The sequence below is a fragment of the Hypanus sabinus genome, chromosome 31, assembly GCF_030144855.1.
Source record: "Hypanus sabinus isolate sHypSab1 chromosome 31, sHypSab1.hap1, whole genome shotgun sequence".
Taxonomy (NCBI): Eukaryota; Metazoa; Chordata; class Chondrichthyes; order Myliobatiformes; family Dasyatidae; genus Hypanus; species Hypanus sabinus.
The window spans coordinates 39,652,992-39,677,119 of record NC_082736.1 but is presented as its reverse complement, the minus strand read 5'-3'; the positions used below and the strand labels follow the sequence as shown (position 1 = coordinate 39,677,119).

Sequence of the window (24,128 nt, the reverse complement as noted above, 5' to 3'; positions counted from 1 at the left end):
GCGTGACAGTTAGTGCGATGTTATCACAGTTTGGGGTGCTGGAGTTTGGAGTTCTCTCCCGATATCCTCAGTAAGGACTTCCCCATGTCTTCCTCATGAAATATGTGGGTTTTCTCAAGGTAATCTGGTTTCCTCCCACAGTCCAAAGTCATACTGGACAGGTTAATTGGTCATTGTAAATTGTCCTGTGATTAGTTTAAGGTTAAATTGGGGTCATTGGGGGTTGCTGGGCGGAGTGGCTCAAAGGGGCTAGAAGGGCCAATTCCGCGCTTGATCTCTAAATAAGAATCAATTTCTGCATTGCCCCCTCTTAAGCAAACTTCCATTAGTCCAGTTAAACATATTTTCATCTACTAACAAAGATTTCCCAAACACCCATTTCCAGTGACCTCCCAGAACACAACCTGCCCCATTTTTGCTTACACCTGGGAGATGTCCACCAACTGGCTGTGTCTCCGGTGTCCCTCCCGGCTCGCTGTTTCCTGGAGCTCTTTAACCTGCTCTGCCAGGCCACTGTCCAGGTTAAACTCTGCTGGGAACTCAGAAATCCAGAAACTATGAGGGAGGGAGAGTGAAGGGAAAAAGAGGGAAAAGGGGCAGAAGAGAAAAAGGCAGTGAGACAACAGTGAGAAAATACATGTCTTGAGATGCAAACTGATCCCATTATCCCAGCCCAGACCCGCAAAGAATACGGTGATAATCCAAATCGAGTGTCAGTGTGTGTTTTGTTGTAGGGGCCATGGTCACTATCCTGTCACAGTGTAGGAGGGTCATAGATATAGTCCCACCAAAATCTGTACAGTACTGTGCAAACATCTTTGGCACCTTAGATCTTTTATATGGTTTCAGATAGTATGCCCCCACAGAGGCCTGATCTCAACATCATCGAGGCTGTCTGGGATTACCTGGAGAGACAGAAGCAAGTAAGACAGCCAAAGTCTGCAGAAGAACTGTGGCAAATTCTCCAAGATGCTTTGAACAACTACCCAGCCTATTTTATAAGACCATAAAATTTAGGAGCAGAGAAGGCCATTCGGCCTATTGATTCTGCTCCACCATTCAATCATGTGCTGATCCACTTCATCCAGTCATCCCCACTCCCCTGCTTTCACCCCATACACTTTGATGCCCTGGTTAATCAAGAACCTATCTATCTCTGCCTTAAATACACCCAATGACTTGGCCTCCATAGCTGCTCGTGGCAACATATCCCACAGATTTATCACCGTCTGACTAAAGTAATTTTTCCGCATCTCAGTTCTAAAATCTTGAAGTTGTGCCCTCTTATCCTAGAATCCCCTACCATGGGAAATAACCTTGCTCTATCTAATCTGTTCAGGCCTTTTAACATTTGGAATGTTTCAATGAGTTTCTTTTAAAACTGCACAACAGTGTACCCAAGAGAATTGGTGCAATTTTAAGGGCAAAGAGTGGTCACATTAAATATTGATTTGATTTATTTTAGCATTTCCTGCTCTTCATAGTAAATTATTTTGATATTTAGAAACTTTTAATTCCAATATTTTTGAAAGCATCAAAATTCAAAGTAAAATTTATTATCAGACATACATGTCACCACATACGACTCTGAGATTCTTTTTCTGTGGGCATACTCAGCAAATCTATAGAACAGTAACTGTAAACAGGATCAAAGGACACCAAACTGAGCAAATGCAAATATAAATAAATAACAATAAATTATAATAGAACATAGAATAGTACAGCACAGTACAGGTCCTTCAGACCGCAATGTTGTGCCAACCCTTAAACCCTGTCTCCCATATAACCCCCCACCTTAAATTCTTCCATATACCTGTCTAGTAGTCTCTTAAATTTCACTATTGTATCTGCCTCCGCCACAGACTTAGGCAGTGCATTCCACGTAACGATGACTCTGAGTAAAAAACCTTCCTCTAATATCCCCCTTGAACCTCCCTCCCCTTACCTTTCAAGCCATGTCCTCTTATACTGAGCAGTGGTGCCCTGGGGAAGAGGCGCTGGCTGCCCACGCTATTTATTCCTCTTAATATCTTGCATACCTCTATCATGTCTCCTCTCATCCTCCTTCTCTTCAAAGAGTAATGCTCTAGCTCCCTTAATCTCTGATCATAATCCATACTCTCAAAAACAGGCAGCATCCTGGTAAATCTCCTCTGTACCCTTTCCAATGCTTCCACATCATTCCTATAGTGAGGCAAACAGAACTGGACACATTTCTCCAATTGTGGCCTGACGCATTAGGGTCCCTTAACACCAGCTCCATAGCAAAGAAAGCCTAGCAGCGTCTCTACTTTCTGTGAAGGCTGAGGAAAGTCCATCTCCCACCCCCCATCCTCATCACATTCTACAGGGGTTGTATTGAGAGCACCCTAAGCAGCTACATCACTGCCTGGTTCAGAAATGGCACCATCTAGGATCACAAGACCCTGCAGTGGATAGTGAGGTCAGCTGAGAAGATCATCGAGGTCTCTCTTCCCACCATCACAGACATTTACACTACACGCTGCGTCCGCAAAGGAAACAGCATTATGAAGGACCCCATGCACCCCTCATACAATCTCTTCTCCCTCCTGCCGTCTGGGAAAAGGCTCCAAAGCATTCGGGCTCTTACAACCAGGCTATGTAACAGTTTCTTCTCCCAAGCTATCAGACTCTTTAATACCTGAAGCCTGGACTGACACCTTGCCCTATTGTCCTGTTTATTATTTATTGTAATACCTGCACTGTTTTTGTGCACTTTATGCAGTCCTGTGTAGGTCTGTAGTCTAGTGTAGCTTTCTGTGTTATTTTTTTTATTTTTATTTTTTTTTAAACGCAGTTCAGTCTAGTTTTTGTACTGTATCATGTAACACCATGGTCCTGAAAAATGTTGTCTCACTTTTACTATGTACTGTACCAGTAGTTATGGTCGAAATGACAATAAAAGTGACTTGACTTGACGAGAGTTTTATAGAGCTGCATCATTACCTCACAACTCTTAAACTCTATCCCTCAACTTATGAAAGCTAACACCCATATAGCTTCTCAACTACCCTATCTACCTGTGAGGCAACTTTCAGGGATCTGTGGGCATGTACCCCCAGATCCCTCTGCTCCTCCACTCTACTAAGTATCCTGCCATTTACTTTGTAAATGGAGCTTGTCCTTCCAAAGTGTACCACCTCACACTTCTCCGGGTTGAACTCCATCTGCCACTCCTCAGCCCACTTCTGCATCCTATTAATGTCTCTCTGCAATCTTCGACAATCCGCCACGCTATCCACAACACCACCAACCTTTGTGTCATTTGCAAACTTGCCAACCCACCCCTCTACCCCCACATCCAGGTCGTTAATTTAAAAAAAAATCACAAAAATTAGAGGTCTCAGAACCTTGTGGGACACCACTAGTCACAACCCTCCAATCTGAATGTAATCCCTCCACCACGACCCTCTGTTTTCTGCAGGCAAGCCATTTCTGAATCTATCTGGCCAAACTTCCCTGGATCCCATGCCATCTGACTTTCTGAATAAGCCTACCGTGTGTAAAATGACAAGGTAAAAGAGTCCATAAATGAGGGTAATTATCCCCTTTTGTACAAAGCCTGACGATTCAGGGGTCGTAACTGTTCTTGAATCTGGTGGTGTGAGTTTTGAGGCTTCTGTAACTCCTCCCTGGTGACAGTAGCGAGAATAGAGCATGGCCTGGGTGGTGAGGATCTTTGATAATGGATGCTGCTTTTCTATGACAATGTTTCATGTAGATGTGCTCAATGATTGGGAGACTTTTATCCATGATGTACTGGGCCGAATCCACTACTTTTGTAGGATTTTCCACTCAAAAGCAGTGATGTTCCATACCACGCCATAATGCAGCCAGTCAGCACACTTTCCACCACACATCTATAGAAGTTTGGCAAGGATTTTGATGACATGTTTCCCTTCATAGAATGTTTTTTTATATATGCCTAAGACTTTTGCACAGTTCTGTTTGTGAGTGTGTGTGTATGTCTGTGTGTTAGGGAATGTGGTATGTTGGTGTATGTTGGAGTACTGTTGCTCCTCCCTCACTCCCATTATTGCGTTGTCCTTGCAGAGATTCCGACATACACTCATGCTTACCGTTCTACTGTGATTTATTGTCAATCTTACCTGACCAGCTGACATATTTTAAGCTGAAGGATCTTTGATTGTGAACTGCCAGCATCACGATACGTGCTACAGTTAAGGAACAGTAGAGTTAGTAAATCTGGTTCTGTCGTTGTCTTGTTACACTTCCTGGACAAGGACAGAGCCTATTCAAGGTTCCTGTGGACCTACTCCACAAGGCTACTCAGTCCATATTGGCTTGCTTCGTTGGAGAGGATATCATATCATTTGTTGACACAAATGAGTTCAGCTGTTTTAAATCCTCATTTCTCTCCTGCAGACTACCTGTCTGTAGTCTCGTGTACTGTTATACCGAGTCTCAATACTGTACCAAGCTCTCTCATCATCCTTCTCAACTTACTGTTTAGTTCAACAGTTTCAGGCAAAATTTTTCAACAAATATTTCCCTTTTGTTTATGTCAGAATTGACCACAAGACATAAGAGCAGAATTAAGCCACTCAACCCATCGAGTCTGCTCCACAATCCCTCATGGGAGATTTAATATCCCTCTTAACCCCATTCTCCTGCTTTCTACCTGTAACCTTTGCCATCCTAACTAATCAACAACCTATCAACTTCTGCTTTAAATATACCCAAATTCTTGATATAGTGTAGTATGACATGGTATGGCAGAACCAATGCATAGGATTGGAAAAAGCAGCAGAGTTATAAATTTAGCCAGCTCCATCATGGACAAAATATTCCCCAGTATGGAGGCCATCGTTAAAAGGTGATGCCTCAAAAAATGTGGCATACATCGTTAAGGAACCCACCATCAGGGTGGAGGTACAGAAGTCTGAAGACAGACATTCAACATTTTAGGAACAGCTTCTTACCCTCTGCTATCAGATTCCTGAATGGACACTGAACCCATGAACGTTACCTCATTATTTTTTTTTTCCATTTTCCCCAGGGCATAAATGGCTAACAGAAGATGACGTAATTTTAAAGTTATTGGAGGAAAGTATGGGGGGGGGGGGATATCAGAGGTCGGTTATTTTTATGCAGAGGGTGTTGGGTATGTGGAATGTCCTGCTAGGAGTGCTTCCAGTGATGCTATTTGACCAGCTCAAGATTTCCAGTAGTTTTTGATGTTAAGTTCGCACCCGGAAACCATCTCATGGCCTATTCCTTGCATGTATAGAAAAGCATAAACACGGGATTCTGCAGATGCTGTTGACTGTTTTTTCCCCTCTATAGATGCTGCTTGACTTGATAAATTCCCCCTGTATTTTGTATGTGTTACTTATGGAAAATGTAAGGTTGTCACTCCTAGCTTCCCATGTTCTGGTGCCAATGCAAAGGTGAGGGGATTAGTTCAAGTGCTTCTTTCTCCCCCAAATCACTCTGCATCTGGGCCTGCTCTAGGTGGCTGCTGTGTACTTAATATTTAGGTATTATTTGAATATTCTTGTGTGTATATATAAATGTGTGTGTATAATTTCATTAAGCATTCATTCATTTAAATAATTCATTATGGTTTGTATGTACAAATATGTGAAGTTATATATCATAAGAACATAAACATAAGAACATAAGAGATAGGAGCAGGAGTAGGCCAATCGGCCCCTCAAGCCTGCTCCACCATTCAACAAGATCATGGCTGATCCAATCTTAACTCTAGTTTTCACCGAAGCTCACAAGGCAACAGTGCCAACCAACAGGGCACCATGCCGCCCATTTTATTTTATTATTCATCCCGCCCAAACCCATGTGATCACCTGGGAAAAAAAAAACGATTTGCCAATTGAAGAAAAAAAATCTGGAAAATTCTGGACCCATCCAGGCTATCGAAAACTGGCCCAGGAGATCACATGGCTGATCTGAACCTAGCCTCATGTCCACTTACCTGCTTGCTCACCGTATCCCCTAATGCCATTTTTATCCAGGAAAATGTCTATCTCCGTTTTGAATTTATTGAGTGTAGTAGCTTCCACAGCTCTCTGGGGCAGTAAATTCCACAGCTCCACTACCCTCTGAGTGAAGAAATTTCTCCTCATCTCAGTCCTGGAACGGCATCCCCTTATTTTAAGATTATGCCCCTTAGTCCTAGTTTCACCCATCATTGGGAACATTCTCCCCGCATCCACCCGATCAAGCCCCTTCACAATCTTATATGTTTCAATAAGATCGCCTCTCATTCTTCGGAACTCCAATGAGTAGAGTCCCAATCTACTCAACCTCTCATCATACATCAACCCACTGATCCCCGGAATTAACTTAGTGAACCTTCTCTGCACTGCCTCGAGAGCCAGTATGTCCTTTCTTAAATATGGACACCAGAACTGCACGCAGTACTCCAGGTATGGTCTCACCAATACCCGGTACAACTGCAGTAAGACCTCCCTGTTCTTATACTCTATCCCCCTAGCAATAAAAGCCAACATTCCATTGGCCTTCTTGACCACCTGCTGCACTTGCATACTAACTTTTTGTGTTTCCTGCACCAGGACCCCCAGATCCCTTTGCACAGAAGCACTTTCCAGTTTCTCTCCATTTAGATAATAACTTGCTCTATTATTTTTCCTGCCAAAGTGCAAGACCTCACACTTGTCAGTATTATATTTCATCTGCCAAATGTCTACCCAATCACTCAGTCTATCTATGTCCCCATGCAGGGTTTCAATGTCCTCCGCACTCATTACACTCCCTCCCATCTTTGTGTCATCAGCAAACTTCGATATGTTGCACTTAGTCCCTTTCTCCAAATCATTAATATAGATTGTAAAGAGTTGGGGTCCCAACACCGACCCCTGCGGAACACCACTAGTCACCAACTGCCAGTCTGAGAATAAACCATTTATCCCAACTCTCTGTTTTCTGTTAGAAAGCCAATCCTCCACCCATGCCAGAATATTATCCCCAATCCCATGATTTTTTACTTTAAGTAATAATCTTTGGTGTGGCACCTTGTCAAATGCCTTTTAGAAGTCCAAATACACCACATCCGCTGGTTCCCCTTTATCTACCCTATATGTTATGTCCTCAAAGAACTCCAACAAACTTGTTAAACATGACTTCCCTTTTGTAAAGCCATGCTGACTTTGTCCTATTAAGCTATGTTTATCCAAATGCCGTTACTGTTTCCTTAATTATCGATTCCAACATTTTGCCAACCACAGATGTTAGGCTAACTGGCCTATAATTCCCAGCCTTCTGTCTATTGCCCTTTTTAAATAAAGGAGTTACATTAGCATTTTTCCAATTTGCCGGGACCATTACCGAGTCCAGCGAGTTTTGAAAAATTATCACTAATGCATCCACAATCCCGACCGCCACTTCCCTTAAGACCCTAGGATGCAAGCCATCCGGTCCAGGGGATTTATCCACCTTCAGTCCCATTAATTTATCAAGTACCATTTCCTTGGTGATTTGAATCGTAGTTAGCTTCTCTCCCCCTAGAGCCCCCTGTTTATCCAGTGTTGGGATATTTTGAGAGTCCTCCACTGTAAAAACTGATACAAAATATTTGTTCAGCGTTTCTGCCATCTCCATGTCCCCTACCATTAATTTTCCGGTCTCATCTTCTAGGGGATCAACATTTACTTTAGCCACCCTTTTTCTTTTTATGTAACAATAAAAACTCTTACTATCTGCTTTTATGTTTTTTGCCAATTTACTTTCACAATCTATCTTCTCCTTCTTAATCAATCTTTTTGTTATTTGCTGCTGATCTTTAAAAGCTTCTCGATCTTCAATCTTCCCACTAGATTTAGCTACCTTATATAACTTTCTTTTTAGTCGTATACTTTGCTTTATTTCTTTACTTAGCCACGGATAACTATTTTTTCTTTTACACTCTTTTTTCTTCAGTGGAATATATTTTTCTTGATAGTTGTAAAATAACTCCTTAAATATACACCACTGATCAAGTACCGATCTACCCTTTAATCGATTTTCCCAATCCATCTTAAGCAATTCCGCTCTCATACCATTATAGTCTCCTTTATTTAAGCTCAGTACGCTTGTTTGAGATCCAACCCTCTCATCCTCTAATTGAATATGGAATTCGACCATGTTATGGTCACTCATTCCAAGGGGATCCTTTACTAGGACATTTTTTATTAGTCCTGTCTCATTACACAGGACCAGATCTAAGACTGCTTGCCCCCTTGTCGGCTCAGTAATGTATTGTTCAAGGAACCCATCCCGAATACACTCAATAAACTCTTCTTCAAGGCTGCCGTGTCCGACTTGATTAGTCCAGTCAATATGAAAGTTAAAATCCCCCATAATTATAGCTGTTCCCTTATTACAAGCCCCAAATATTTCCTGATTTATGCTCCGACCAACTGAGTTACAGCTGTTTGGAGGCCTATAGACTACTCCCACCACTGCTTTTTTCCCTTTACTATTTCTTATTTCTACCTAAATTGTTTCGTTATCCTGATCCTTTGAGCCAATATCATTTTGCTTTATTGCAGTGATTTCTTGCTTTATTAACATAGCCACCCCACCTCCTTTTCCTTCTTGCCTGTCTCTCCTAATTGTCGAATACCCTTATATGTTTAATTCCCAGTCCTGGTCACCCTGCAGCCATGTTTCCATAATTGACACAATATCATAACCATATGTAATTATTTGTACTGACAACTCATCAATTTTATTCCTAATACTACATGCATTCCAATAAAATTCAAATTATTCTGAATACTACGTGCATTCAAATCGCTATCATGTGATGCATGCTTGCCTCACTTAAAGTAAACTGCATTCCCGGACTCTTGTTTCTTCCTTTCAATTAGTTTAGAAACATAGAAAACATACAGCACAATACAGGCCCTTTGGCCCACAAAGCTGTGCCGAACATGTCCCTACCTTAGAACTACCTAGGCTTTACACATAGCCCTTCTATTTTTCTAAGCTCCATGTAGCCATCCAGGAATCTCTTAAAAGATCCTATTGTTTCCACCTCCACCGCTGCTACCAGCAGCCCATTCCACGCACTCACCTCTCTCTGCATAAAAAAACTTGCCCCTGACATCTCCTCTGTACCTACTTCCAAGCACCTTAAAACTATGTCCTCTCATGCTAGTCATTTCAGCCCTGGGGGATAGTCTCTGACTATCCACATTATCAATGCCTTTCATTATCTTGTACATCTTTATTAAGTCACCTCTCATCCTCTGTCGCTCCAAGGAGAAAAGGACAAGTTCGCTCAACCTATTCTCATAAGGCATGCTCCCCAATTCAGGCAACATCATTGTAAATCTCTTCTGCCACCTTTCTATGGTTTCCACATCCTTACTACAGTGAGGCAACCAGAATTGAGCACAGTAATCCAAGTGGGGTCTGACCAGGGTCCTATATAGCTGCAACATTACCTCTCAGCTCTTAAACTCAATCCCACAACTGATGAAGGCCAATGCACCGTATGCCTTCTTAACCACAGAGTCAACCTGCGTAGCAGCTTTGAGTGTACTATGGACTGAGACCCCAGGATCCCTCTGATCCTCCACACTGCCAAGAGTCTTACAATTAATACTATATTCTGCCATCATATTTGACCTACCAAAATGGACCAGCTCACACTTATCTGGGTTGAACTCCATCTGCTACCTCTCAGCCCAGTACTGCATCCTATCATTGTCCTATTGTAACCTCTGACGGCCCTCCATACTATCCACAACACCCCCAACCTTTGTGTCATCAGCAAATTTACTAACCCATCCCTTCACTTCCTCATCCAGGTCATTTATAAAAATCACAAAGAGTAGGGGTCCCAGAACAGATCTCTGAGGCACACCACTGGTCACCAGCCTCTATGCAAAATATGACTCATCTACAACCACTCTTTACTTGCTGTGGGCAAGCCAGTTCTGGATCCACAAAGCAATGTCCTCTTGGATCTTATGCCTCCTTACTTTCTCAATAAGCTTTGCATGGGGTGCCATATCAAATGCCTTGCTAAAATCCATATACACTACATCTATGGCTCTACCTTCATCAATGTGGTAGATGAATTTTTTCATCCTCAGAAAATTCAATCAGGCTTGTAAGGCACGACCTGCCCTTGACAAAGCCATGCTGACTATTCCTAACCATATTATGCTTCTCCAAATGTTCATAAATCCTGCCTCTCAGGATCTTCTCCATCAACTTACCAACCACTGAAGTAAGACTCACTGGTCTATAATTTCCTGGGCTATTCCTACTCCCTTTCTTGAATAAGGGAACAACATCCGCAACCCTCCAATCCTCCGGAACCTCTTCCATCCTCATTGACGAAGCAAAGATCATCACCAGAGGCTCAGCAATATCCTCCCTCACCTCAGTAGACTGGGGTACATCCTGTCTGGTCCTGGTGACTTGTGCAACTTGATACTTTCCAAAAGCTTCAGCACATCCTCTTTCTAATATCTACATTCTCAAGCTTTTCAGTCCACTGCAAGTCATTTCTACAATTGCCAAGAACGTTTATTGTTTTTGAAGTTACAAAATTGCCAGTTACAGATCCTAGAAACATACTCTTTAAGGGTTCACCTACCCACATCATTTCCCCCTATTTCTGCACTGAGAATGACAGTTTGATTCTTTTAGTTTTTAATAAATTTAAAAACTCAAGTAATATAACAAAACCATCAGTAAGTGCAAGCCTAGAGTTGTGAAATAAGAGATAGATAGGGTAAGGTTTCTCCCAGACTGTCTGCATATTCATGCATGTTGCCTTCTCCATCCATGGAGGGTTCCTCCCCTGCTTCTGATTATGGTGAGCACAGCTGACACCTTTGTTCACCTATTCCTGAAGGATCTTTGCCCTGATGGGACATCTGGAGATTCTAGCATGCTGGAAGTGGTCATCACTCTTTCTCCAGAGCAGAGAGTGAAACCCAAATCCAGCCCAGTTTTCTTGTTAATGCAAGTTTCACAGTGAGACACCATAGCCCATGCTGGGAAGGAGGACACGGGTGAAACCAGCTCTGTCTGCTACGTGCAGCTGTGGTTTCAGATTCTTGATTTAGTACCTTGCTGATGGCGTTTTTGTTTGCACTTAAAATAAAACGCATATGTCTTTATCTGTCATAGACGTGGACAAAGGCAGAAAGAGTAAGAGTGTGCAATACTAGAGTGTGAGGTAGAGAGGGTGGGATTTGAAAGAGAGGGACAAATTGTGTGCAGAAAAGAGAAAGCGAGTGAGAGAACAAGAGGGAAAGAAATGTGAGAATGAGTGAATAGGCTAGAGGAGTTAAGTTCAGAAAGTCAAAGTCAATGCCGTGTTCATTGTCATCTGTACAAGTACACGTGTGCACAGGTGCAATGAAAAACTTGCAGCAGCATCACAGGCACAGAGCAGCAGATAAGCAGCAGAAGGGAAAGGGAGTTACTGAGGGTGAAGCGAGGGTGTGAGTATTCCTATCTCCATGTGTATTTATGAGCGAGGAATGTTAATCTCAGGATTTGTCAGCTGGTCTGATCAGGGAGTATATGGACAGATGAAAGTGAATGTAGAAAAATTTGAGGTAATTAATTTACACAATGGTGCAGCAAGTAGAAGAAGCAAAGGTGGGTTACTTAAAACCTTAAAACCAGTCACTTCGGGCAGATGGGGCTCATCAGCCATGGTTGGCAGCTCATCCAGAAGAAGGAAACTTCTGATCTTAAACTCTGACCAATGGAGTCCTCAAACAGCTCTGGTCACCACATTACCAGAGAAACATGGAGAAAACTCATTAATGTTGGTGAATGATAGTTATAGTTAAGAAGTGGAGAAGGTCTAAGGTAGGTTTGTTTTCTTTGGACTAAGGAGGGATTTAACCAAGGTGTGAACTGTGAAGCCTGATCACAGCAAACAAGGACTTGTTTTCCTGGGTGGATGGATTGACAAAATGCTGGTTGTTGGTGCATTGATATTGGCACAATAACAGCAGGCTTTCCTTCATAAATGAGAAATCAGGTACAAAGGACCATGTTACCTACTCACCTAAATTGCCCTAAAGACCTAGTCACTGAAAGCTTTGCTACCAGCGCATCGTGGCTACAGGTGTGCCACCTACAGAATGTTCTTTTGTGCCCTTCTAGGTCATACACCCAGTCATGGTGGCTATGGAACTACTGAAAAGTCACCTGTTACATAAGAACATTCAGGGAAAGAAATCTACATTATTTTTGGCTTCACCCACCAATGTGGTTAACACTCTAATTCCTTTTCCGTTCAGAATCAATAGGGAATGGAAAAAAATGCCAACAAATCCACAACTTCCATATCTTGTGAATGAATAAATTTTTAAAAAAAAACAGGGCTGGGATTGGGAGTCAGCTGGAGTCCATTTACCCTCAGAAAAGGATATAACTTGAGGAGTTTTCCCACCAGTTCAGCAGATGGCAGATACCACTGGTGCATCAACAAGAACATGTGTGGTAAGGCTGCATTCTTCAGTTTCCCGTGGTCATCTTGAGGGAAAGAGAAATAGAAATAATTAAGCAAGTGAGCCTACCTCTTGAACCATCAAGGAGAATGTTCTCTTGTCTCCAGATTTCTTCTATTTCACAACATTGTACCTCTTGATAATTTGACAAAGGTGGTGCTCATTCAAACATTGCCTAATCTCAGACATAGGCACAAATGAACCATTGGTTTATTTGGCATAGTCTGTCCTGGTTGAAGAGGGAATGTTGATTGCAACTTCCCTACTCAACTTCCAAGCCATTCTCTGACCCAGCAACACAATTACACATGATATTCCTTATAGAGTTAATGTGTTCGTCCCACAGCCATGTGTTGGCTTCCATTATGGAAATCCAGCTCTCTCGCTCACTCAGATAATGTGTCAGTACCTCCAGTTGAACTCTGTGTGTTTTCCCCCTAGCTGTCAGTCTGTGGTTTTATATTCCATGTGCTCCTGTTCCTGCCCCTGCTCTACTCCGGCCCCTGTATTACTGAGTACAGTGTCTCTCATCCGTTTCTCATTACTACATGTATTGCTGCCACCTTATCTCATTGTGCTCCACCTATCATCTGCCTCCCTGTTTATTGCTCAGTGTATTTTTCAGTCCTGTGTGTTGCCAGATTGTGTCAGTGAATTTTCCTGACCCTTTCCAGCATTCATATCTGTACAGTCTGTCTGACTTTGATGCTGACTTTGTTTGCACCTTTAATTGTTACTCAATTAATATCACTGTGTATACAGTACTGGGTCTGTGATTGGATCCCTACTCCAGTACCCTGACATATTGCTTTGCACCTGAGACCTGGTGTGAACCAGATGCTCCATTCAAATTCTCAGCCACTAAACTGTGGGATTAGGCTCCACTCCTGATTGGCACTATGATGCAGGACAAGGCAAGTCACATCTCTTTATATAACCCAGAGGAGATCATTTCAGTTTATCAAGTCTACACAGGCTAATAAAATCTTCTCAGACTTTCAGCTGGGTATTGACTATAGCTGACATTTCAATGACAAACTAGGACATTTTATCAGGGATCCCTCATCACTACAGTACATCACCCTTATTCATCACACCACCTGTACCAAATCACCACAAACTACTCTACATTGCCCCATCATCACACCACCCGTACTAAATCACACTACATCACCTCATTCATCACAACACCTGTACTAAATCACCCCAAAACCACAATACATCACCCATTCACCACATGTATACTAAGTTGCCCGATTGCTACACTGCATCACCCGTCACTACACTACACCACCCTGTCACTACATCACCCATCACAACACTCTAGCACTCCTTCTCAATACTAAACTGACATCTGACAATAATTCTCTGCTACAAAATGTTCTGCAGCATCTGTTAGAAATTTTGTCTAAGGGCCAATATTTAATCCAGAACCACTCACTGAAATCAGATTGGCTCTTTGCTGATTTAGGTGCCCTTAAAGAGTAGGTGGAAGGAAAACACACTGGGGAACTGGAGGAACAAGAGAAGTGGAGGAGTGACACAACAGGGAACTAGAGGAGTAACTCACTAGTGGACAGGAGGGGTAACATTCTAGAGAACTGGATGCGTAACACACTAGGGAACTGGAGAATGACACACTAGGGCATGAGGAGTGACTCAATTGGGAACTGGAGGGCAAACACACGAGGGCACTGGAGGAGTAACACACAAGGGAACAGAATGTGTAACATTGTAGAGAACTGGAGGAGTAACACTAGGGAACTGGATGAATAGCGCACTAGTGAACAGGAGGAGTAACACACTAGGGAACTGGAGGAGTAACAGTAGAGAATTGTAGGAGTAATACTAGTGGACGGGAAGGGTATTCTATAGAAACAGAGGGGTGACACACTAGGGAACTGGAAGGGTAGCACACTAGTGGACAGGAGGGGTAGCACACTAGTGGACAGGAGGGGTAACTTTCTAGAGTAAAGGAGGTGTAACACAGTATGGAACTGGAGGAGTAGCACGGTTGTGAACAGGAGGGATAACACACAATTGAACTGGAGGGATAACACATTAGTGGAAAGGTTGAGTAACAGACTAAGGAACTGGACATTTACCCTCTACTGGACAGGAGGGGTAACACACTAGAGAACTGGAGGGACGTAGAGAGAAAGTGATCAGAAGACATGATGTCAAAGAGGTGGATGTTTTAATCATTCCTCCAGCTTACCAAACTCTTTGATGCACTCCTCAATCAACTCATCAATAGTGGCTGACTTTACGGTCTTCAGGAACTCTGGCAGCTTCTCCTCTTTCCCAGACATCTCAGCTGTTTATCTCAAAAGTGTCAGAAGCCAGAAGTGTGGAATCCAGACAGTTGGAAGGTGGGACCAGGTTCAATGTTCCTTCACTTCAGGTTTAAAGTCCTGCAAAAAAAGTTTTTTTAACCAAATTTAAACAAAGGAACACAAAAAATGCAAACTAGAAGGGAATCCCTTCTGATATGAGCTTAGCTGACATTTACCTCTTCATTCCTCACAAACTGGAAATGAGGCTCCAGAGCTTGATGGTAGATCAATGTTGTAACTAATCCATTCTTACACCAAGAAGTGAGTTGGAATGGAATGGACATGACTCCAGAATCCTGGAGAGATAGATGTTCTGGAATATCTAGAAGAACTTAAGGGGTCAAAGAACATCTATGGGGGCAAAGGAGTGGCCAAAGTGTGGGGTCAAAATCATGCATCAGGACTGAGAGTATAGCAAGAGTGTTGATGGACTGAATGATCTAATTCTGCTCCTTTGATTTTTGGAAATCAAAGTGAAAAGGATGGATGAGATAGAGGCTGGTAGCTGTATTTGAAATGAACTACCAGAAATAGTAGTTGAGGTGGGCACATTATTAAGATTTAGAAGTTATCAGATAAGTACATGGATAGGAGAAGTTTTGAGGACTGTAGGCCAAACGTGAGCAGATGAGACCAGGTTGTTGAGCAACGTCGTCAGCATGGGCCAAAAGTCCTGTTTCAATAATGCATAACTCTATAATTATGAGGAACAAGCACTATGGCCCACCATGTCAACAGCAGCCATGATGTCAATTTAAGTAATGGCATCTATACACAGAGGCAAAATATTATGAGGATGGAGCCAAATGAGGAGGCATAGAGACAGAGACTGGCAGTTGATAGGTAGAACCAGGTAAGCAGGGCTTAATGGACAATGAATGCAGGTTGGGAGAGTGGATAAGAAAGTTGAACTAAGGGAGAAGAAGTCCAGGTGGATAGATAGGCTGATGAACTCAAGGTAATATGCAAGGGAGAAATGGAAAGGTGAACAAAGTGAGAATGCAACACACATAAAATGCTGGAGGAACTCTGCAGGTCAGGCAGCATCTACCAAAGTGAATAAACTATTGAAGTCTCAGGCCAAGACCCTTCTTCAGGATTTCTGTGGGAGAGAACCCGATTGATTGATGGGAGTAGAAAATGATCCTACAGGTATGTGGACCTGAACCTGGAAAACTGTGTTCATACCATTGGATTGTAGTCTAATCCCAGTGGAATATGAGTTGTTGTTCTTCTCTTTGCTATTGGCCTCATAACATTATCATTCCTTTTTTAGTTGGTAGAGATTGCTTGGTAACCAAATACGTTCAGGATCAGTGCTAATAACATTTTACCATTACCTGCTCAACTAAAAGCACCTTCACAACTCTTTCTAACTCAAACTGCTTGATCAAATTCCTCTATCATTAGGTAAAGCCCTTGTGCATCCTGTATTTTATCCATACCTCATACATTAACAGCATTTCCCACTTCGTGTCAAGCATCTGAACCCAATTCTTGCTGAATAGACCTGTCAGGAACTGCTGACTATGAATGACCCCAATACTGGCAACAACTCTCTTGTACTTGGTGCATACACCACCACCATATGGGCAACTATTAATTACCCACTGATGGAAACCAGAGTCAGATAAACTCTCAGTAAAACAGACTGCAGGTGCGGTGAAGCAACACACACAAAATGCTGCTGGAACGCAGCAGGCCAGGCAGCATCTATAGGAAGAAGTACAGTCGACGTTTTGGGCTGAAACCCTTCGTCAGGACTGCCTGGCCTGCTGCGTTCCACCAGCATTTTGAGTGTTGCTTGATTTTCCAGCATCTGCAGATTTCCTCGTGTTTGTAGATGCAGAGATTCACCTTACACAATGAATCCTGCTTTCTGGGGTTTTGCTCTATGCTTTACAAATTCCCCTCCAGTCATGTTAACACATTAAAAATCTCATTGTTGCACGCAGTTTGGGGTTACTGAGTTCTCACATTCTCCAATGCTTTGTCACTGTCACCATCTGAGAAGTACCTTCTTATGGAGAACCATTCTCCTCCAACAGCTTCCACTATCTCCCCATCAGTCTGAAAGTGCTAACCATAAGAGATGGCAGATGCTGGAATCTGGAGCAACAGGCAATCTTCTGGAGGATCTCAGCAGATCAAGTAGCATTCCTGGGGGAGAAAGGAATTCTCAACCCTTTGGTCCAGAAGCCAGGATTAGAACAATCAGAGCCAGTGAATGAGTGTTTTGAAACAAAGTATCGATAGGTCCTTTCACTCTCCACCATCGTGCTCACAGATGCTGCTTGACCTGCTGAGTTTTTCCAGACTGCTTGCTGCTTCAGGTTCCAGCAGGAAGCTTGTTTGCTGATGTCTCAGAAATGCGTGTTAATCATACTGATCTATTTTGAAGTGCTCATATGGAGACAAAAGTGGAATAGCTGCTCTTTTTCTATCAAGATAGTGCTGAGCTGTGGTCTCCATTGAGATAGTGGCTCAGACTTGATCATAGAGATGGGTTTTGGGGACAGAGAGGGGACTTAGAGGTCAAGATAGTGATTAGAGATAGTGATGTGGGATGCCAGAGGTCTGATTAGGGGTTAGGGATGGGTGTAGAGGAGTTACACATCAGACTTCAGCTCCGTGCTCCGAGTTTGAAGTCCAGTGATGTGGTGGGGTGGTGAAGGACATCCATAATCCAGGCTTCACTTTGCACTCAAAGTCCAGTGACTAAGAGTCCATGTGAGCAGGAGGGGCATGAGGAGGCACAAAAAGAATGTGACAACCTCCCTCAATGATTATCATCCAGTTGTACTTATATCCACTGGGATAAAGTGGTTTGAGAGGTTGGTCACGAAGCACATCAACCTCCGCCTGAGGAGTGAGTTGGATCCAATCCAATTTGCTTGCTACCATCGAAGGTCAATAGTAGATACCACTTCACTGACTGTTCACAGCTCTGGAACATCTAGACTTATGGGTTCACATCATGGGGTCTATGGCATAAAAAAAGCTAAGGATCCCGGTCTAAACAATGAAGATGCATACATTAGGATGCTCTTCATTGACTACAACTCAGTTTTCAAAACTATTATACCCTCTAAACTAAGCCCTCAATACCTCTGTACAACTAGATCCTCGATTTCCTTACTTACAGACCTCAGTACAGATTGGCAACAACAGCTTCTCCATGATCACCATCAGCACACATGCACCACAAGAATGGGTGCTTACCCCCGTTCTACTCACTTTATGCCTAGGTCTGTATGGCCAAGTACAACTCCAATGTCATATTTTAGTTTGCTGCTGTTGGCTGAATCAAAGGTGGTGATAGATCGGCATAGAGGAGAGAGGTTGAAAATCTGGTTGAATGGTGCCACAACAACAATCTTTCAATAAAGATCAGCAAAATCAAAGAGCTGATTACTGACTTCAGGAGGAGGAAATCAGAGGTCCATGAGCCAGTCCTCATTAGGGGATCAGAGGTGGAGAGGGTCAGTAACTCCAAATTCTATGGTACTATCATATCAGAGGATCTGTCTGGGAATCAGCATGCAAGTGCCATCACAAAGAAGACACAACAGCGCCTCTACTTTATTAGAAGTTTGTGTAGATTCAGCATGTCATCTAAAACTTTGACAAACTTCTATAGATGCACAATGGAGAGTATCCTGACTAGTTGCATCATGACCTGGTATGTAGACACCAATGCCCAAGAACAGAGAAGTCAACAGAAAATGGTGGATTCACCCCCCCCCCTCTCTATCATTGAGCACATCTACAAGAAACACTGCCACGAGAAAGCAGCATCCATCATCAAGGAACTCCAACAAGGAGGTACAAGAGACATAGGTTCCATACCACCAGGTTCAGGAACAGTTATTACTCTCACCCATCAGTCTCCTGACCAGTGTGGATGACTTCAAACACCTTAATTCTGAACTGATTCCACAACCTATGGATTCAGATTTAAGGCACCTACAACCCATGTTCTCTGTATTATTTATTTGTTTATTTGCACAATGTGTCTTCTTTTACAATTGGTTGTTTGCCAGTCTATGTTTCTGTGTATTTTTAATTGAGTCTACTGTATTCTTTGTAGTTACTGTGAATGCAGCATGAAAATGAATGTCGGTGTAACTTATGGTGATAAGTGTATCAGAAAACCAAATTCCCCACAATTCTCAGTGAAGACTCTCCTGCACCTTAATGTATGGATGAAATGGTAGTCCTAGGCTTTTGTATCAGAAGCCTTATCCAAAAACTGAATTTCCCACAACCGTCAGACACACTGTGATGGCTCAGTGAGGACCCTCCTGCACCTTTGAGTCAAAATGCCATGAGTTTGAGTCAAATTGAGGCCATACGCTCCCAGAGCAGGAATAGAAGTCTTTCAATTGAATATAAATATCTCACTATCCTTATTCAAAGAAGTGTCTTGTCTTAATAGATTTCCACAAACAACATCACTTTTGCTATCCATTGTGACATTAATGTTTGTGTGAGATCAGTTGCAGAGGTATTCAGAGATACAGTTATAGTCGTATACTACATCCAAGTACCTGAACCATTTTAAATGCCTCCCTAATATTTGCCTCCAGTTCTTCCCTTGGTAGTATACTCCATGTACCTATCACTCTCAATGTAATAAACTTGCCCTTTGCCTAACCATCTCCTTTGAATTTTCTCCTTCACACAAGTGCATGCCCCCTTTAGACATTTCAACCCTGGAAAAAAAGATATCGTCTGTCTTTCTGTGCTTCTCATAAACTTACAAACCTCTATCCAATCAACCTCTGGCTTCCTGTGAAAATAACCCAGGTTTGGTCACCCTTAGAGCTCATGTCCTCTAACCCAGATAAACGTCTTCTGCACCATCTCCAAAGCCCTAACATGCTTCCTATAATGGGGCTGACTTAGATGCAATATTCCAGATGGAGGTGAACTGTTTTGTAAAGCTGTAACATAACTTCCCAACTCTGGAACTGAATGCTCTGTTAGAGTTATTGAGTTATAGAGCACCAGAAAAGGTCCTTCAGCACATCTTAACCATGCCAACCACAAAGCCAATCAATGCTAATCCTATTGGACCTGTATTTCTACATTGCTTGCCCATTCAAGTACCTGTCCAAAAACATTTTACACAGTGTCATTGTATCTTTGTCCACCATTACCTCAAGTAGCTCGTTCATTACAACCACTATCCTCTGTGACAAACATCCCCTCAGCTCCCCCACCCCTCAAAATCTTAAACCTCCAGCCTGCAGTTTCAGGTTTTTGAAAAAGATCCTGATTATATCCCCTATCTAATAATTTTATGAACCTCAATGACATCAGTCCTCAGCTACAGATGGAACAGGATCAGCCTGCTCAATCTCTCATTATAACTACAGTCCTCCATTCCAGATGATAACCTGGTGAATCTCCTCTGTTTCTACTCTTTCCTGCAAAATGACAGCCAAAACTACACATAATGCTCTAAGTGCAGCTCGATCAATGACCTCTACAGCTGTTCCATGACATCTAACCATTTACATTCAATGTATTTGCCTAGAAGGAGCAACATGCCAATAGCCTCGCTCACTAGACTAATCACTTGTGACACCACTTTCAACACCTCATTCACCAGACTAATCACTTGTGTCACAATTTTCAACAGCCTTGTTCACTAGACTTGTCACAATTTTCAACAGCTCCTTCACGAGACTAATCATGTGACAACACTTTCAACACCTCATTCACTAGACTAATCACTTATGTCACAATTTTCAAAAGCCTTGTTCATTAGATGAATCATTTGTGTCACAATTTTCAACAGCCTGATTCACTAGACTAATCATTTGTGACTCCATTTTCAATAGCTCCTTCACTACACTAATAATTTGTCACAATTTTCAACAGTTTTGTTCACTAGACTAGAACATAGAACATAGAAATTTACAGCACATTACGGGCCCTTTGACATACAATGTTGTACCAACCATGTAACCCACTCCAGAAACTTCCTAGAATATCCCTATCACATTGCCCTCTATTTTACAAAGCTCCATGGACCTATCTAAGAGTTTCCTACGTATCTGCCTCTATCACCGTCACTGGTCGTGCATTCCATGCGCTCACCACTCTGTGTGAAAACTTACCTCTGACATCCCTCTTGCATCTACTTCTAAACACCTTAAAACTATGTCCCATCATGTTAGCCATTTCAGCCTTAGGAAAAAGCCTTTGGCTATCCACACTACTAATGGCTCTCATTTTCTTGTACACCTCTATCAGGTCACCTCTCTCCTCTGTCACTCCAAGGACAAAAAGGCCAAATTCATTCAACCTGTTCTCATAGGGCATGCTCTCTAATCCAGGCAACATCCTTGTAAATCTCCTCTGTACCCTCTCTATAGTATCCACATAATTCCTGTAGTGTGGTGACCAGAACTGAATATAGTACTCAAATATAGTACTCTTATGTAGCTTTAACATTACATCACGGCTGTTGAACTCAGTCCCATGGTTGATGAAGGTCATTACACCACACGCCTTCTTAACACTGTCAAATCATGCAGCAGCTTTGAGTGTCCGATGGACACATACTCCAAGATCTCACTGATCCTCCACACTGCTAAGAGTCTTACCATTAATATTATATGGTGTCTTCAAATTTGACCTACTGAAATGAACCACTCCACACTTATCTTTGTTGAATTCCATCTCTGTAACCTCTGTTAACCCTCCAGACTATCCACAGCACCCCCAAATTTTTGTGTCATTAGCCAACTTACTAACCTACCCTTCTACTTCTTCATCCAGATCATTTATAAAAATCACCAAGATGAGTGTTCTTAGAACTGGATCCCCATTGGTCACTGTCCTCAATGCAGAATACTAACCATCTACTACCACCTTTTGCCTCTTATGGGCAAGCCAATTCTGGATCCACAAAGCAAGGTCTCCTTGGATTCCATGCCTTCTTACTTTCTGAATGAGCCTTGCATGGGGAGCCTTATGCAATGCCTTACTGAAATCCATTTACACTACATTCACTACTTGACCTTCAATGTGTTTTATTACATCCTCAAAGAATTCAATCTGGCTTGTAAGGCATGACCTTCCCTTGACAAAGCCATGCTGACTATCCCTAATCAGATTATGTCTCTCCAAATGCTCAAAAATCCTACCTCTCAGGATCTTCTCCAACAACTTGCCCACCACTGAAGTCAGACCCACTGGTCTATAATTTTCTGGGTTATCGCTACTCTCTTTCTTGAGAGGGGAACAACATTTGCAACCTTCCAATTCTCTGGTACTTCTCCTCTCCCTATTAATGATGCAAAGATCATCGCCAGAAGCTCAGCAATCTCCTCCCTCGCTTCCTGCAGTAGCCTGGGATATATCTCTTCTGATCCCCATGACCTATCTAATTGCTTGTTACTCAATTGTCAAGAGGCTATAAGCTTGTACTTGAATATTCCTCTTGAAGTCAACAGTCCTGAGATTCCTGCTATTACTGTACTGATCCAGTTAGTCTCTGATGCTCCAAAATGCATCACCTCACTCTGTACAAATTCAATTCCAGCTGTCACCTCTCTGTCCAACTTCCCAGCAAATTTCTGCCTCTGTATCCTTCCAAAACCATGTTTCTGAGTCGAGTCAGAGAGCACCACAGCACAAGAACAGGCCTTTTAGCCCATCTAGTCTGTGCTGAATTGTTATTTTGTCTTGTCCCACCAAAAACAGCTGGACCATCGCCCTCCATACCCCTCTCATCCACACACTTCAAACTTCTACTACTCCACCAATTTTTGAATCATTTGCAAAAATACTCTTCGGTGCATTTAAATTCTCTTCCAATCATTCATAAACATGACAAGCAACAAAAGTCCTAGCAACTGTGATCACTGTGACTTCTAGTCAAAAAGCACCTCTCAACTACTGGCCTCTCCCTCTATGAACCAGTCCATTTGCCTCCAATGTTGAATCCCAGGTAATGTAACCTTTTAGACAAGCTTACTATATGGGACATTATTAAAAGCTTTGCTAAACTTTAAGTAAACTTTGTCTAGTCTCCTGGCTTCATCATTTTTCTTAGTTACCTTAAGAAAACAGAATCAGATTTGTGGTACACAATTTTCCCTGCACAAAACCATGTTGTCTCCTTCGAGTCATTCCCCATCTTCCTATATACACAGAAATCCTTTCACAATGAACAGAATATTTTTCCCAATAATTTCCCTACCACTGATGCCAGCTCATTGGCCCTATGGATTTAACCTCCTTAATGCCTTTTACATTTCCTCCTTTCTGACACCTGCACAGACATGATTCAGAATATCTGCATCCCCTAACTCTCCATCCAACACACCCTTCTCCTTGGTGAGCAGCCATCAGATTTAATCACTTCGCATTCTCCTTCTATTGCTCGGCCCCACACAGATTCCCTTTTGCTCCTTGAATACACTTACTCTTCTCCTGGTTATCCTCCTGCTTCTAAAGGTGCAACACACTCTTCATCCCACAGTATCTGTGCTGAACATCTATGGACCATTTACAATATTCAAATATTTTCTATTCTTCTCACATTCTCAGTTACTCTCCCCAGATTCGACACCTCACTGCATATTCGGGGCAGCCTGACCTGCTAGTCGTTGGGACTTGAGAGGAAACGGAGAAATGTGTGCAATCTTAGATAGGACCAGAGGTCAGCATTCAACTCAGGTCAATGGCACAGTGAAGCAAACAGCTTACCAGCTGCACCACCTGCACCTCCGATGTACACAGACTGGCTGCTCTATTTCCACAACCATGAAACCTCAACATAGCATCACATTGGTAAAAACAATTTCAGATGGTATGAAAGGTTCTGCAATAATACAACCTCGAGAAAGCAAAAAAGCAAATGGAGGTAACAAACGGCACATTGCTATCGTGACCCAGGGGCTGAGCGCAGGACCGAGTCCCTGGGGTCGAGCGCAGGACCGAGTCCCCGGGGTCGAGCGCAGGACCGAGAGGCTTTCTCAGATGCTGCCAATTGCAGGTGTGCAGCGACTTCAGGGATTTCAAGGCCTCACAGCAAGATCCAAAGCGAGGAAGTGTCACAGATACTGGTTGTTTCTGAAAACGAATATCTGTGAACACCAGGCACAGTGACATACTTCTGATGGATGCAATCAAATAATTGCAAATCCTCTGATTGCTGGGGCAAGGCCCAAGCTGCCATTCATGAAAAGTCAGGGGCAGTGCACAATCTATCATTGTACTCACACACACACATTCACATACATTGCCAGACACACACACACTCACAGAAACTCTCACA

The 24,128-nt window shown here is 42.6% G+C and overlaps 1 protein-coding gene across 3 annotated transcripts in view; it reads right to left on the bottom strand.

Annotated features, from left to right (window-relative positions):
- Window positions 1-24,128, bottom strand: part of LOC132384108 (RAS guanyl-releasing protein 2) — a 132,798-nt gene that overhangs the window by 40,537 nt on the left and 68,133 nt on the right. For all 3 annotated transcript variants that reach the window (XM_059955454.1, XM_059955453.1, XM_059955455.1), the window contains 4 exons: window positions 14,713-14,908; window positions 12,417-12,519; window positions 4,131-4,193; window positions 424-555 (listed from right to left, as the gene is read on the bottom strand). In XM_059955454.1, the coding sequence (XP_059811437.1) occupies window positions 424-555; window positions 4,131-4,193; window positions 12,417-12,519; window positions 14,713-14,806 (392 nt within the window). In that variant the 5' untranslated portion in view covers window positions 14,807-14,908. The remainder of the gene's footprint in view (window positions 1-423; window positions 556-4,130; window positions 4,194-12,416; window positions 12,520-14,712; window positions 14,909-24,128) is intronic.